This window comes from Ptychodera flava, chromosome 16, assembly GCF_041260155.1.
Source record: "Ptychodera flava strain L36383 chromosome 16, AS_Pfla_20210202, whole genome shotgun sequence".
Lineage (NCBI taxonomy): Eukaryota > Metazoa > Hemichordata > Enteropneusta > Ptychoderidae > Ptychodera > Ptychodera flava.
Window position 1 is genome coordinate 37211329 of NC_091943.1, and position 13528 is coordinate 37224856.

Consider the following 13528-nt stretch of genomic DNA (forward strand, 5'->3'; position numbering starts at 1 on the left):
ACAAAGGTCAACCCTAGGATCATACATACAAGTTTTCAAGGCAATGGGATGAGTGCTTTCAGAAAAGATTTTTTGACAAAAAACGGGAAAATCGCCCAAAAAATACAACTTTCAAAATTTCACCACAATTTGAAGAAATGTACCTTAAGTCACTATAAAGAGCCTGCATACCAAGTTTCAACCAAATCTGGCCAGTGGTTACAAAGTTTTAGCATTTTGCAGGATTTTTCCTTTTTCCCCCTTCCCCTTCGTTTCTTTCAACAAATTCACATCTCCACCCCTCGATGCACCTGTCCATCAAATACTAAGATGGTAGGTGCTGCGATTTAGGAGTTTTTAATGTCGACAGACATACATCCGCACATAATAACTAACATACATACATACATACATACATACATACAGACAGACAGACCATAGACCCTCCAAAAAACGCAGGTCTATGAACAAACAGACAGACAGACAGACAAACAGATAGACATGCATACATGAATACATTTATTTTTACAGCTTTTAACCTCCAACAGCCGACCAACTTGTCAATATTAGCTTGATCAACTTGATACTACTGCTTATAATAATATAAATGAGAGTTAATTACATTCTAATTAAAGTAAACAAGATTTGCTTATCAACATTTACGTCATAAAAAACAGCATATCTGTCAGGTTATAAAGAATCTTCAGCTGGTTATCTTTATCAGTATTTCATCCTATTAACCAAGCACATTTTAACTTTCAAATTAACATTGCAAGTAAGTTCTGTGAATAAGTTGAGCCTGTAGGTACTCAGAGAAAGCACACAGAAGAGACAAATGTTTGCAACTTAAGAAGTTCAAGGTCATCAAAAGCATTATAAGGAATCATGTAACACTTTCATTGCACTGTTTACACAGATTGCATAATTGCTATAAATAGCACATAAGGAATCTTACAGTCCAGCTTTACCATAAAAACCCTATCACTTTGACCACTCTTTTAATTGATCACTCTATTTTTTTCCTCAAAAAGTAATTTTATTTTATCCTTACCAAGTCAACCATAAATGGAAATTGGAACTTTCTCTATCTCTATTTATGTGACCAACCTATCATGACAAACTATTATGAGCAATTTCTTTTAGATAACATACAGAGCACAATATATGACGGTTCAGAATATGTCAAAGCTGGGATTCAGGAAAGTTGCCTTTACATGTTTTAATCCTCCAAGATGGTAACGGCATTTTCACAATTGAGTGTACCAACTTTTGTTCTTGAGTGTTACGGAAAAAATTCTAAAAAACTATTGTACAGTATATATTTACTCTTGTAATAGCTTTTTGAGTAAGATTTTCTGAGCAAATCAAAGCAAAAATTACAAAAATCGGACCATGTTTGGCAAAGATATGACATTTTTTGTGGTGTGAAAATGGTCAAATTTGACTGTTACGAAGGTACACTGCATTTTTCAACTTTAAGAAAATGCTGTTTTCATAATGTAAACTCTAGTAAATGTACATGTTTTTTCTTTCTGTGTGGTCTTAAGGATGTCTAATACAAGTAGTAAGTAGCGCCATGGTATGCTATTCACTAGTTGATTAACACCATTAATAAATCCAAAAATAGCCCATCGTTACGGATTTTTGCGTTTTTCATTATGGACAATTAACCCAGTGTATAACTTGGTTCTAATCTACAGTTATTTTGTAAAATGTTGTTAAAATCCATTGCAGGTATCTGTTAAGTACTGTAATAAACTCTACTGTCATAAGCATCCATTCGTTTATTTTCAAGAATTTGCCAAAGACTTAGCCTAAATTTTCCGGAAATGTATGTAGTGTCCGTACCCCACCATTTAATTCCACACCTATATTAGGCTTTCAGCAAACAAAGATAAAATACATATTGTAGTACTTGGTATAGATGAATGATATATGCATTCATCTTAGACAATCACCATTTAAAAAAATATAGATGAATTATAGGCCAAATGTAGTGTCCGTACCCCCCATGTAGTGTCCGTACTCCTTTTCCAGTGGATTACACTAATTGGATTTTACTGAGAAGTAAAAGGTTTGATATACCCCTAGTATACTGCTGAGTGGTTTAATTATAATGTAACCATGTATAATCAGTGTAAAGTCAAACACTAAAATGTAATTTCAATTGACAGATGGATTCAATAAGGTCATTTTGGGGTCAACACAACATACAGTACGTTTTTGTACAGGAATTTTGCCCTGGATAAAAAATAGTGCCAATGACCTTGTAGCTACAATATACATGGATGGTATGGAACATGTATGTAGTATACTACCAGATATAGTGAGTGCACAGGTCCTATTCTAATGGCAGAAGAAATGTTTAATTTCGGCTCATACTTACCGACACCCCCAACCCATCCCTATATACCGGTACACAGATATTAATCAATAGCCAACATAGAAAACTGCCATCAGAGCCTATACTTTAGTTTCTTTGCTATCTGTCTCTGACATAAGGTGGACTCTTATACAATCAGGCGACTGGATAAAAAGTCTTGAAACGTCAATGTTTATTAGACAAGGGGTTCCTGAGATGATCATTCATTAAATATGCCAAATTTATAGCAATAACTTGATGCTGCTCAATGCCTTTCAGTGCAAGTACATCTCTATATCAACAGTATGTGCCAGTATAGTAAATACGGCTAGTTTTGAATAGGATTCGAACCCACAACATACGGCATCAGTCGCCTAGCTGAGAGGCCACAGACAGAACCGTAAGTGTCATTACATGTGATGCATTACTTTTTGAGGCTTGAGCTTACATTATCTACAACTCTGCGGTAATACACCTTGCATAGCAGTCAGTTAGCTAAAACCCCTTGAAATAGACATTTCAACAACTCACTGGCCTAGCATCTGAAATAACTGTGCTGTGATATTTGAGAGAAATCAGAGGATATGTTTGAATCAGCTTTTGGCAAAACCATAATGAATACAATAGCATTAGTGATAAAAATGATTCTTGCATAAATATAAAAAATAGTGTTGTTCGCATCTAAAAAAACGAAGTACATGTTCCTGTTTCCTGTTTTTCACTTGCGAACAAAAAGTGCTATTTGTATTTGCAAAAGGTTTTAATTTTCAATGTTTAGACAGTAGTCCGTTTTAATGACCAATTTTCAATTTTGAAGATCAACAGTAAAAATTGGTGGCCCAAACTTGAAATGTTTGGATATCAAATTAAAGTAATACACAGACAGAGTCGGAATAATAAGGTGCAATATACACACCAACTAAACTGATAAGAATGAAACTACCAACAGCTTCAATGATATCAAATGTTGGACGTCAGTCAAAAAAAATTCAATTATTTCCCAGTTGTGTGAGTAGTATGTGTGACTCAAAATGTGAATATTTATTGGTTTCAGATAAAATGTATAACTATAATTTGACAATTATTGTAAGCAAATGTGTTGGAAGTCAACATGATTGTCCACAAAAAGCTGAAAGTTGTGATCAATAGCAGAAAAAACACGGTCATTTGTTCAATGATCCATGATAAATTTGCACCTTGGAAGGAACAAATTTATATAGTGTCAGGGAGTTAGGTAGTCAAATTTGTTGTTTAATCTGTTTGCGTTGGGGGAGTGACATGACATCATCCTAAATTGCTCATGTTCTTAATCATGTTTATGAGTTGCACTGCGCTACCCTCCATACTGTGATGATTTACTTAATCAACCAATGGCCTGTCAACTGTCTGTATGTTTATATTTAAAACACAATGATTGGACTAAGACAGATACTACTGTATGTTCACATTCACAAAATTTAGGTCGGACCTGGGCAAGGTTACAATAATCCTCTGTGGGGAAAAACTTTGGTTCACCTTCACATTTTACAGGACCTGCCTAGTTTTGCCAAAAAGAATTAATCAAACTGCTATATGACACTTGAACTGCAGAGACATCTCCAGTATTGGTTTCATGAACTTTGCGAGACAGAATTGGACTTGCAGATTGTACAGAAATGCATGTAACCAGTGCACAGTGTTTCTGATGTCTTTGTTAACTAATGCCTTTCTTTCAAGTAATGTTAATCAGATGATGTGGTCCCACTTGTGGAGCAAAACCTGGTGGGAAGATATTGTGTTGAGAACATGGAATGATACAAACTGGAGAGTAAACTTTTAGGTTCAGTTGGGGATCATCTGGGTCCAGACATGACCCAAATTTTGAGGCAGTACTGGATTCCCCTATTGCCCAGCCAAAACTAGACCGCTTCTGGCCTGACCTAGAGTGTCCATATTGACAATATTGAGTTGACTCAAAACCTGGGCTGGCCCAGTGCTGACATAAACTACTCAATGTAAAAATGACATGTACTGGAGTCTGTATTCACAGTAGAGTGCATCTTGCCACATGGCATTCTTGTGGGTACAAATCTCTTATCAGTGTTTGGGTATCCCGCAACGAAATATTAGCTAAAGCTGATCCACTATATTATATCATAAATAACATCAGATTTGTTTTCTTGGTCCACTTTCACTACAAATTGATACCAAATATGACTACATTGTTTTCACAGTTTACAAAACTGTCTTACAAGATATCTGGGGTTGGTATAGGTTATTTAAGGTCGCAGACTAAAGATTAGCTCCAAAAATACAAAATTCCTGCCATGGTTCCCCCCCAAGTTTGAAGAAATAAGTTGGCTTAGTTTGTGTCTTGGGACTCATATACCGAATTACAAAGCTATGAGACAAGCAGGTTTTTTTTAGATTTTTTATCGAAAATTTGCAAAAATTGCCTCCAAAACACAAATTTATTATTTTTCCTGAAGCCATATGAAATTATCTAAGTATATCCTAAGTCATCTTTATACCAAATATCAAATCTTATGCGATAGATGAGAATATATGAATTGATTATTCAGTGAATCCAGTGAATCAGTTGTGTGCTGGGTTGATTTCCTTCAGTTGACTTATAAGATAAAACAATTTTGTTTCTCTACACATGACATTGACAAGAGACACTTCATCTCATGAAGGGTAAATTTCATTATTTCAAGTACTAAAATGACATATTTCTACATCAAGCAATTTGTTGATAAAATGTTATCTTGACTGCAGGTCCACTGATACAACTGTTATGTTGCAACTTGACCTTTTTCAAAATTATTGATCTGTCTTTAAGAACAGTTGTCTTTTCTTCCAGTATCATGTCATATTGACCAGTATTTGGCTTGTCAACACACATGTACAAGCATTGCTATTTTTTGTTCAATGAATTTTAGTTCAGACTTAACTTTAGTAGAAAACAATTTTAATGCATGTTGTGTAGTGTCCGTACCCCACCCCACAAACTAGTTAAATACAACTATTAATCAGTGAGTGGGGTTAATATTAGAAATTTTATAGCTTGATGATTTTACTGTTTTATCAAAAAACTTAAAAGTTTTCAAAAATTGTTCTTATTGTTGATGCAAAATTTATATTTGAGTATGGTTCTCAGAATAACATTAAACCATGAGCCATAAATACAGATAATAAAATCTTCAATTAGTTACTCTGTGGTGAAAAGTTTACATGATAAGGCAAAATGGAAAGAAAACCATGTTTCTTCATCAATTAATCAGCTATTATTTCTACACTTGATGTAAATGATCAGCTTCAGTACAGGTTTGCTTTGGGCTGGTGTTGTAGTGTCCGTACCCCTTGTACATACTTTATGAAATATTTTGATGTGTCTTTCCAACATGGACTAACATATGAAAGAATGCTATATATCATAGCTATGCATGCTGCCAATTATCATTTTAAGTTTTGGGATTCACTTTGGAAGATTATTAAGCAATAATTGAAATGTGTTCGTTGTTCTTTCAAAAATAAAGTGTTTCGTTTGTTTTGCTTTGAAGAACAAGCATTGTATACACCCGGTGAAATTCAAAGATTCTCTACAAAAGTCATTTTATGATGTAAGGCTAACTGTATTGATTTGCATTTGGTAAAAGTATTGTATATTCTCCCCTAAATTTTGCAATGGTGCAAAATATTTTCTTAATTTTCTAAATTGTGTAGTGTCCGTACCCCATGTAAGGGTACGATAAAGAAGGCCTGTTTATTATGGAACTAAGACAGTTTGTGCGAAACCATTTCTGCACTATATATGTGGCATATGTACCTAAGTCCTGGTAAGGTTTTCACATTAAAACAATGAGGTTGAAATTTGGCCATTTTTGACCCCTACTTTGTACACTCAATTGTGAAAATGCCGTAAGCATTTCACCATGAACTGTCAAAAAAGTTGAACTTTCTAATAATTCTACACTAAAATTATTTTGGCTTTGTTGATATCCTCACTAATTCAATTATTTAAAATCATATTAATTATTTTTTCTGGGTAAATTGATAGGATTTATACAGTACAAGAGTTACTTACAATGTAGTCAAATTCAGTAAACATCAATTACCGTCTAACATTGCATCATTCCTATAAATAGCACCTAAGCCTGGAACAGCACAATCATAATCTGCTCATTCACACAGGCAGTACTTGACTTTGAATGAATGACCTACTACATTTCACCTATGTACCAAATTTGAAAGCATGACAAAAAGTACCACAAAATTTGCAAATTTCAGCTTGAGTTCAGAGAGTCATCTTCAGGTCACTCCTAGGAACCTGCACACCCAATTAGAAAGTAATGGCATACACAGTTTCAAAGAAGATTTTTTAAACAAAAATGGCAAAATTGCCCAAAAATACAAATTTGCAAATTGTGCCATAATTTTGATGAATTCTATTTTGAGTTTTCACAAGGTACCTGCATGCCAAATTTTAAAGCAATCCAACCATTGGTTTAAGAGGAAAAGATTTTTTACTAAAATGGCAAAAAAAGAAAAAAAAAATCATTAAAAATAGAAAGCATCAAATATTGACATCAAATCTATATGTTTAAATGAGTTGGGCCCAAGGTACCTAAAACCCAAATATGACAATGATCAGATGAGTAGTTCCTGAGTTATTGATTTTTGACCATTTTCGCTTTTTTTTCTACCTCATTAGCATATCTATGGGACTAAAAAGTTCATTTTAACAACGGCACATCTACATCATATATGGCATCACTACACCAAAAATCAGCTCAATACGTGCAGCGGTTTTTGAGTTTTTGCGTTGGACGGACAGACATCCATACATACATACATACATACATACATACATACAGACAGACATCTCACATACAGACTTTTTTCAACCATATAACCTCCCAATTGCCATATATGTATGGCAAATGGGAGGTAATAATATAAATATCTAATACATGTAATTCCATGACCATCATACAAAATGAGAACCCTACTTTTGAACATCGCAATATGTCTTGTCTTACACGAACTATGACCTCTATGAAGCCTACGATCTTAATGAATATCAAGGGTTATCTAGCAATGTGTAAAACTTTGACCCGTAACTTCTATGAAACCTTTGACCTCTATGAATGCTAAGGGTTGTCAAACAATGTGTGGAACTGTGACCTGTGACCTCTATGAATGCTGAGGATTGTCAAGTTATGTGTGGAACTTTGACCTATGACCTCTGTGAAACCTTTGACCTCTATGAATGCTAAGGGTTGTCAAGCAATGTGTGGAACTTTGACCTGTGACCTCTATGAATGCCAAGGGTTGTCAGGGTATGTGTGGAACTTGATGAAGAATACACTAATACATGAAACTCACTTGTAGTTGTCTTCTTCGACAAATTTTTGTAGTTCTTCAATGTATCTGACTGATTTAAGATAATTTTGTACATGGCATAGCGTTGGCAAGTGTTCATATGATGACTGTTGAAATTCAGCAATAATTCTGCAAATATTATTCATCTGAAATGAATAATGGCAATTTTATGTTAGGTGATGTTTAAATGAAAGTGGTAGACTCTACATTGCTGACAGACAGACAAATGAACATAAACACTTTTTGCTGATAACCAATATGCACACATACTTTATTCTTCGTGCAAACAAACAAGCATGGCCATAAAATAACCATGAATGCTTTGGATCTTTACCATCGAAGTATATGTACAATGAATGTGAAACATCTACATTTCTAATTGAACATTAGTTTGTCCAATGATGCGATGGACCCATGACCATAATATGAATATGTAAAAGAAGATTTATGAGTTTTTGTGGGAGAAGTTGTGTGTACTTGTACTACCGTACACATGTTACTTCAATACTGTACACCATCTTTGGGTTGTGATACATTATATTCACACAGCTGGAGAGTTGACTCTGAAGAAATTGGAAATGAATAGAACCCAAGAAAACATTTATCAGGTTGTATGATTTTCAACATGGATGAGGTGGTATGATTTTCAACATGGGTGAGGTGGGTATTTATAGCAAAGAAGAGGCAGTTTGCTTCTTACCTGTAATGATCTCTGTTGACTTTCTAAACCCCCTGAATGTGGATGAGCTACATCTATGTAAATCAAGTCTTGTAAATACATGCCTGAAAAGCAATCATGGTCATTTCAATTTTATCACATGTCACCATCCAAAGTGATGTTAAAACACTAAAAATGTCTAATAAAAATCTTACTAGAAAATAGGCAGCCATTAAATATGCATTCGTTATTCCAGGTAAATATATTTAAAAGCTGGACTTCACATTTTGGCATAGATATTGCCCTTTTAAACCCAAATTTGATTGATCATAACATCAATGCATGAATTAAAGTGCAAGAATGTAAAACTGTGTTACCATTCATTACAATATTCAAAATGGAAAATGTGAGCAATTGCTATTCACACTGAAATATTTGTCATTACAAGAAACACTTGTGATGTTTATGTTAAAGCTTGTACATTGACTCCTTGTTCTGTACAATGGCAGCACTTTCTGAATAGGGGGCGCATTGGAGGTATTCTAAGTTTATAAAGTCAGCCATCATGAGCTTTGGTGAAGACCAATGCCTAACTTGCCTAGATAAGGTAGCTGTTATGAACTATGGTGAGGCTAATGCCTAACTTGCCTATATAAGGTAACTGCCATGAGCTTTGTAGTCTGGCAGAGACCCTGCGATTCGCGTTCTTCCCTGTTGGAACACTTGCGCGCCCTTCAGAGACGCGACGCGAATCCCAGGGTCTGGACGTTCTTGCAAGCGACCGGTCGGATTTCTGCCTGATCCGGGTAGTTTATAGAACTACACACACCCGTTAATTAAAACAAAAATGACAAGTAGCATAGCCAAATAAAATGAAAAATGAAAAATAAAAACATACCGCGTATATAGGTCTACAAGCTACTAGTATATATTCTCTCCGCCCAGTTAGATAGGTTTTTCTTTTGACGTCACTACCCTTATGAATATTCATATACTTGCAAGAACCGACAGTCGCTGTGTCTGGCAGCGCGTGCTCACAGCTGCACAGCCTTCGAATGCAGGCCCATCGTGGGCGCGCACAGAACAAGGCACAGCGACTGTGGAGAGTCTATGAGCTTTGGTGAGTCTAATGCCTAACTTGTGGTGAAGACTAATGCCTAACTTGCCTAGATAAGGTAGATGCCATGAGCAGTGGCGAAGAATAACGCCTAACTTGCCTATATAAGGTAGACGCCATGAGCTATGGTGAAGTCTAATGCCTAACTTACCTAGATAAGGTATACATGGAAGCCTCACAGTGTTCATATGTTCACGCAATTTTTCTCGGTTGTTGTCTTCTGACATTACCTCAGCTAATTTTTCAAATGTCTGTCTTTCTTTTCTGTGTAAAAGCTGTTGGAATAAAAAACATGAGATACGCAATGATCAATAACTATAATCCTAACAGTTTCTAACTTAGTGGTGTATAGAATTCTCAGACTCACAAATTGTGACTCAAACAGGACTATAGGCACCGTTTAGTGTAGTATCTTACCCATGGCAATAAAGGAATAAATATTCATATGGTTTAATTCCAGAGGTTTTCAAGGGTTACACAGATCATTAACACAAGGAAATTTAGGGTTGAAAGCTTTAACAATACTGACTGATTCAACATGCTTACTAACAAGTTCCTAACATGCTGTCTGACAGTTTAAAGATTGTAAAGTTGCATCATTATCTTTTTACTGATCAAAAATAGATCCACGTCGTCACCAAAATTACATAAATCTCCTCAGCAATTTTTGCATATTAATTTGAACCCTTCGGTATTGCTTTAACTCTTTGAAGGCTAGTAGAGGACTGCATGGTTATTGCTGAAGTAATATCAAACAACATGACCCATTGGCTACAACATCTGTATAGCCTAAGAAACTTTGTAATGAAAGCAAATATGGTGATTTCATGCTGGAATGGTAATTTCATACAAATAATAGATTAGTTGAAAATTGGTGCCTTAATTGGCTAAATTGGCTTAGTTTTCAACACACTCATGTCAAGCTGCATGACTGAACAGTTTGGCAAGCAGCGAGTACCGGTAGGGCTTTGTCCTCATACATTTTATAAATATTTAAATCTTCAGTTTTCTCAGATAAAGAATCTGTAAAGCCTATGAGATCCTACTGTGGATGATGATGGTATAGTGCAATAATATTAACTTGTACACATTTACACAGAAATGTGAAAGGCCTATTGGTTATTGTCTTTACTGTTTATGATGCAAAAACTTGTCCGGCACACTGACTTCATTTGAAATGAGATATTCACTGCCTTGTGCAGGTTTATTCAGTAGATTCAAAATGAGAGATGAAAGCAAAGAGACAGAGACTGCAAGCCTTGGTTACTACTTTAGACTTTGACTTGGAGATATCATGTCAACTATAAAGACTCAAATTTACAATCAGTGTACTATTCAACCATTTTGGTTTGAATTGAAAAGGATCTCCATTCATGCAAGATGGCCCAAACAAAACACAACCAACCATGTGGTTTGGTTTGTCAGAAAATAGTTTGGAATTGTTAATGGCTGAGATTGTTTACTGAGAGAGAACAAGATTGATTTTGTATTGTCAAATCTAAATGTTTTCAAACTCAAGAATTTACATCATTGTATTTATGAAACCAAATATAGTGATTTACATACTTCTTTACAAGTGTTGAGTGTGTTTGATGGATTGAACAGATTATGTCAAAAAACTCTTTTTCTATCATAGAGTATGGTTAAAGTTTACTGAAGCAATACTTTTAAGTTGAATACACTTTTCGACAATGATATTACCGGTACAATTGTTCGCAACATAGTTTGCTTCTTTCTTTGTTTCAAATATTCAAGTAAGTTTTACAAAACTATCCATGTTTTTGTTCAATACTTGATGACAACACTGAATGCATACTTACTCCCCACGTTTTAATCAGCCTAAAGATTGGTGCACTTTGTAATGCTGACACCACGGCCATCAAAGCATGGTAATTATTCAGCTCAAACAGTTTCTTTGCAATCTTCACAAAGTGACCAAGTACCTCAGCACGGATCTTCAATGTCTGGGCTGTCAGTATCTCTTTGACAACCCAAAAACTTACCTGAAATGAAGGTGGAAAAAATGTCATGACTTAAATTGAACTGAGCAAACTGAATATTATTAATCTTTATGGCCAGCCCTGATATGGTTTTTGCGGACCGAGATTGTATGGTGGAAGGGTCAAAGCGTGTGAGGGCCCGTATGCCCTATGCCCTAGGTTTGCAAAAACCATATACACCTTATGGAACGATAAATATGTAGTTAAAATATTGTGCAAAGACCTGGAGATAGAAATTCATGCAATGTCAAACATTTATTGCCATTTTCGTAAATTTTTCAGAAAAGAGATGGTCGTATCCAGTCACGTAATATATACATAATGACGTAGACCTGAAGAAGTTGTAGAACAATGTACTTATATAAAGACTAAGGCGTAAAATCCAGGTGTAAGGAGAATGGCGTGGTATAACATATCGTAAATTTCATTGCACCAGCAGGGAGATGCGATCATCATCAAATAGCTTGACTGAAAGAAGTATTGTGCCTTTAATTTTATGAGGATTTCTCTAAGAAATGACCGTGTATGTGAAGCTGCACGATGGGTGACCGCTAGGCTTAGCTATCAGTCGCATGATCACACTCGATCTAATTTATATTCACTTCGCTTTTAAATCTTTAAAAAACGCGGACATCATCGACAGTACCGGTATGCTTAGTCAACTATGGATTTAATATAAAACCCTGAGAATATCACCAGATTTCGCTAACTTCACTGTCGCCCATACGATCAAAACAGAGGAGACATTTGAATCTTGTGCTGCCTTTGTTTACAAATGGATCGTTTGCTGATAGCAACTTGGTTAGTTACCAGAATGAAGTTAGTTCTGAAATGCACACGCTTGCCCATATTTGGGCAAAGCGTGCCTGAGCGTGATATGGAAAATTATTACACAAATATGAGGGTGTCTTTTCCCATAGCATTACACAGGAATGTGGCTCCAGGTATATGACAATTATCTGAATTCACTTTAAATATATTGAATGCTCTCACAACCATTTGTTTCAACCATGCTCCAGTGGGCACTTAAGAAAAAAAAGTTTAACTGATATAATGCAAATGATCGGTACTTCCATCAAGACTTCCTCCTCTGTCACAACAGGTTTGATAAAGGGAAATATTGTTAAGAAATGGAAGACAGGAAAAAACAATAACTGATATGACATAGGATAATGGTCTTTCATTTATGTCCTGTTTTATACTACATTGAAAGCAGTTGAAGACAGGATTTACCCCAAGGAAGATTGAAATAGTGTTACTCAGCTTTGTTATTTTACACTGTGTGTTAAAATGTAAACATTCATTTCTTTCCAAACTCAGGGGTAATCTGGGGTAAATATCTGAGTAACGCAATTTGCGTGCATACATATTTGATTGAATACATACACATATGTAACTCAGCACATTGAAAACTGTATCTAGGAAAGTATGATGGCTATGTGTAAATACAAGAAAATGAAGATAAAAGATTTTATACATTGAGAAGACAACATTTCAAAAAAAGTGGAAAACAGTGCCAAACACCTTTTCAATAGAGGTGTATGATCCATAATTAATCCAAAAATTGCTGTAGTTTGATCCATGTGACATTCCGTGCTATGACAGACTGATTTGCTAAAACATGGCTGATCTATGTGACATTCCATGCTATGAAAGACTGATTTGCAAAAACATCGCTGACTTCACTTTACTTTGATACTCCTTGATTTACAGAACTCCGTTTCCAAGATACATCAAGATTCAGCTACTGTGCTGACATGTAGATAACTGACTGATGAGTCTGATGGATAATTGAATGCAGAGTCTATCAGACAGACTCTGCATTAAAGCTTTACTCAGACATGCCACAGCAAACCCACGACAGAGTATTTGCATTGGACTGCTTTCAGCAATATTGCCTGTACACTCAATTCTAAAGCTGCACCTGTTTGAAATATCAAAAGTATGCCTGGATGCACAGAGCATTTTGAACAGAATCATATTCAGAACTTATTCATTTGATGGCAAAATTACAAGGTTTAATAAAAAAAACCCCCAAGATATTAAGA

The 13528-nt window shown here is 35.3% G+C and overlaps 1 protein-coding gene across 6 annotated transcripts in view; it reads right to left on the minus strand.

The window, feature by feature from the left end:
• Window positions 1–13528, minus strand: part of LOC139114751 (ras-specific guanine nucleotide-releasing factor RalGPS1-like) — a 62385-nt gene that overhangs the window by 15196 nt on the left and 33661 nt on the right. For all 6 annotated transcript variants that reach the window (XM_070676641.1, XM_070676643.1, XM_070676638.1 and 3 more), the window contains 4 exons: window positions 11301–11483; window positions 9632–9755; window positions 8406–8488; window positions 7709–7851 (listed from right to left, as the gene is read on the minus strand). In XM_070676641.1, the coding sequence (XP_070532742.1) occupies window positions 7709–7851; window positions 8406–8488; window positions 9632–9755; window positions 11301–11483 (533 nt within the window). The remainder of the gene's footprint in view (window positions 1–7708; window positions 7852–8405; window positions 8489–9631; window positions 9756–11300; window positions 11484–13528) is intronic.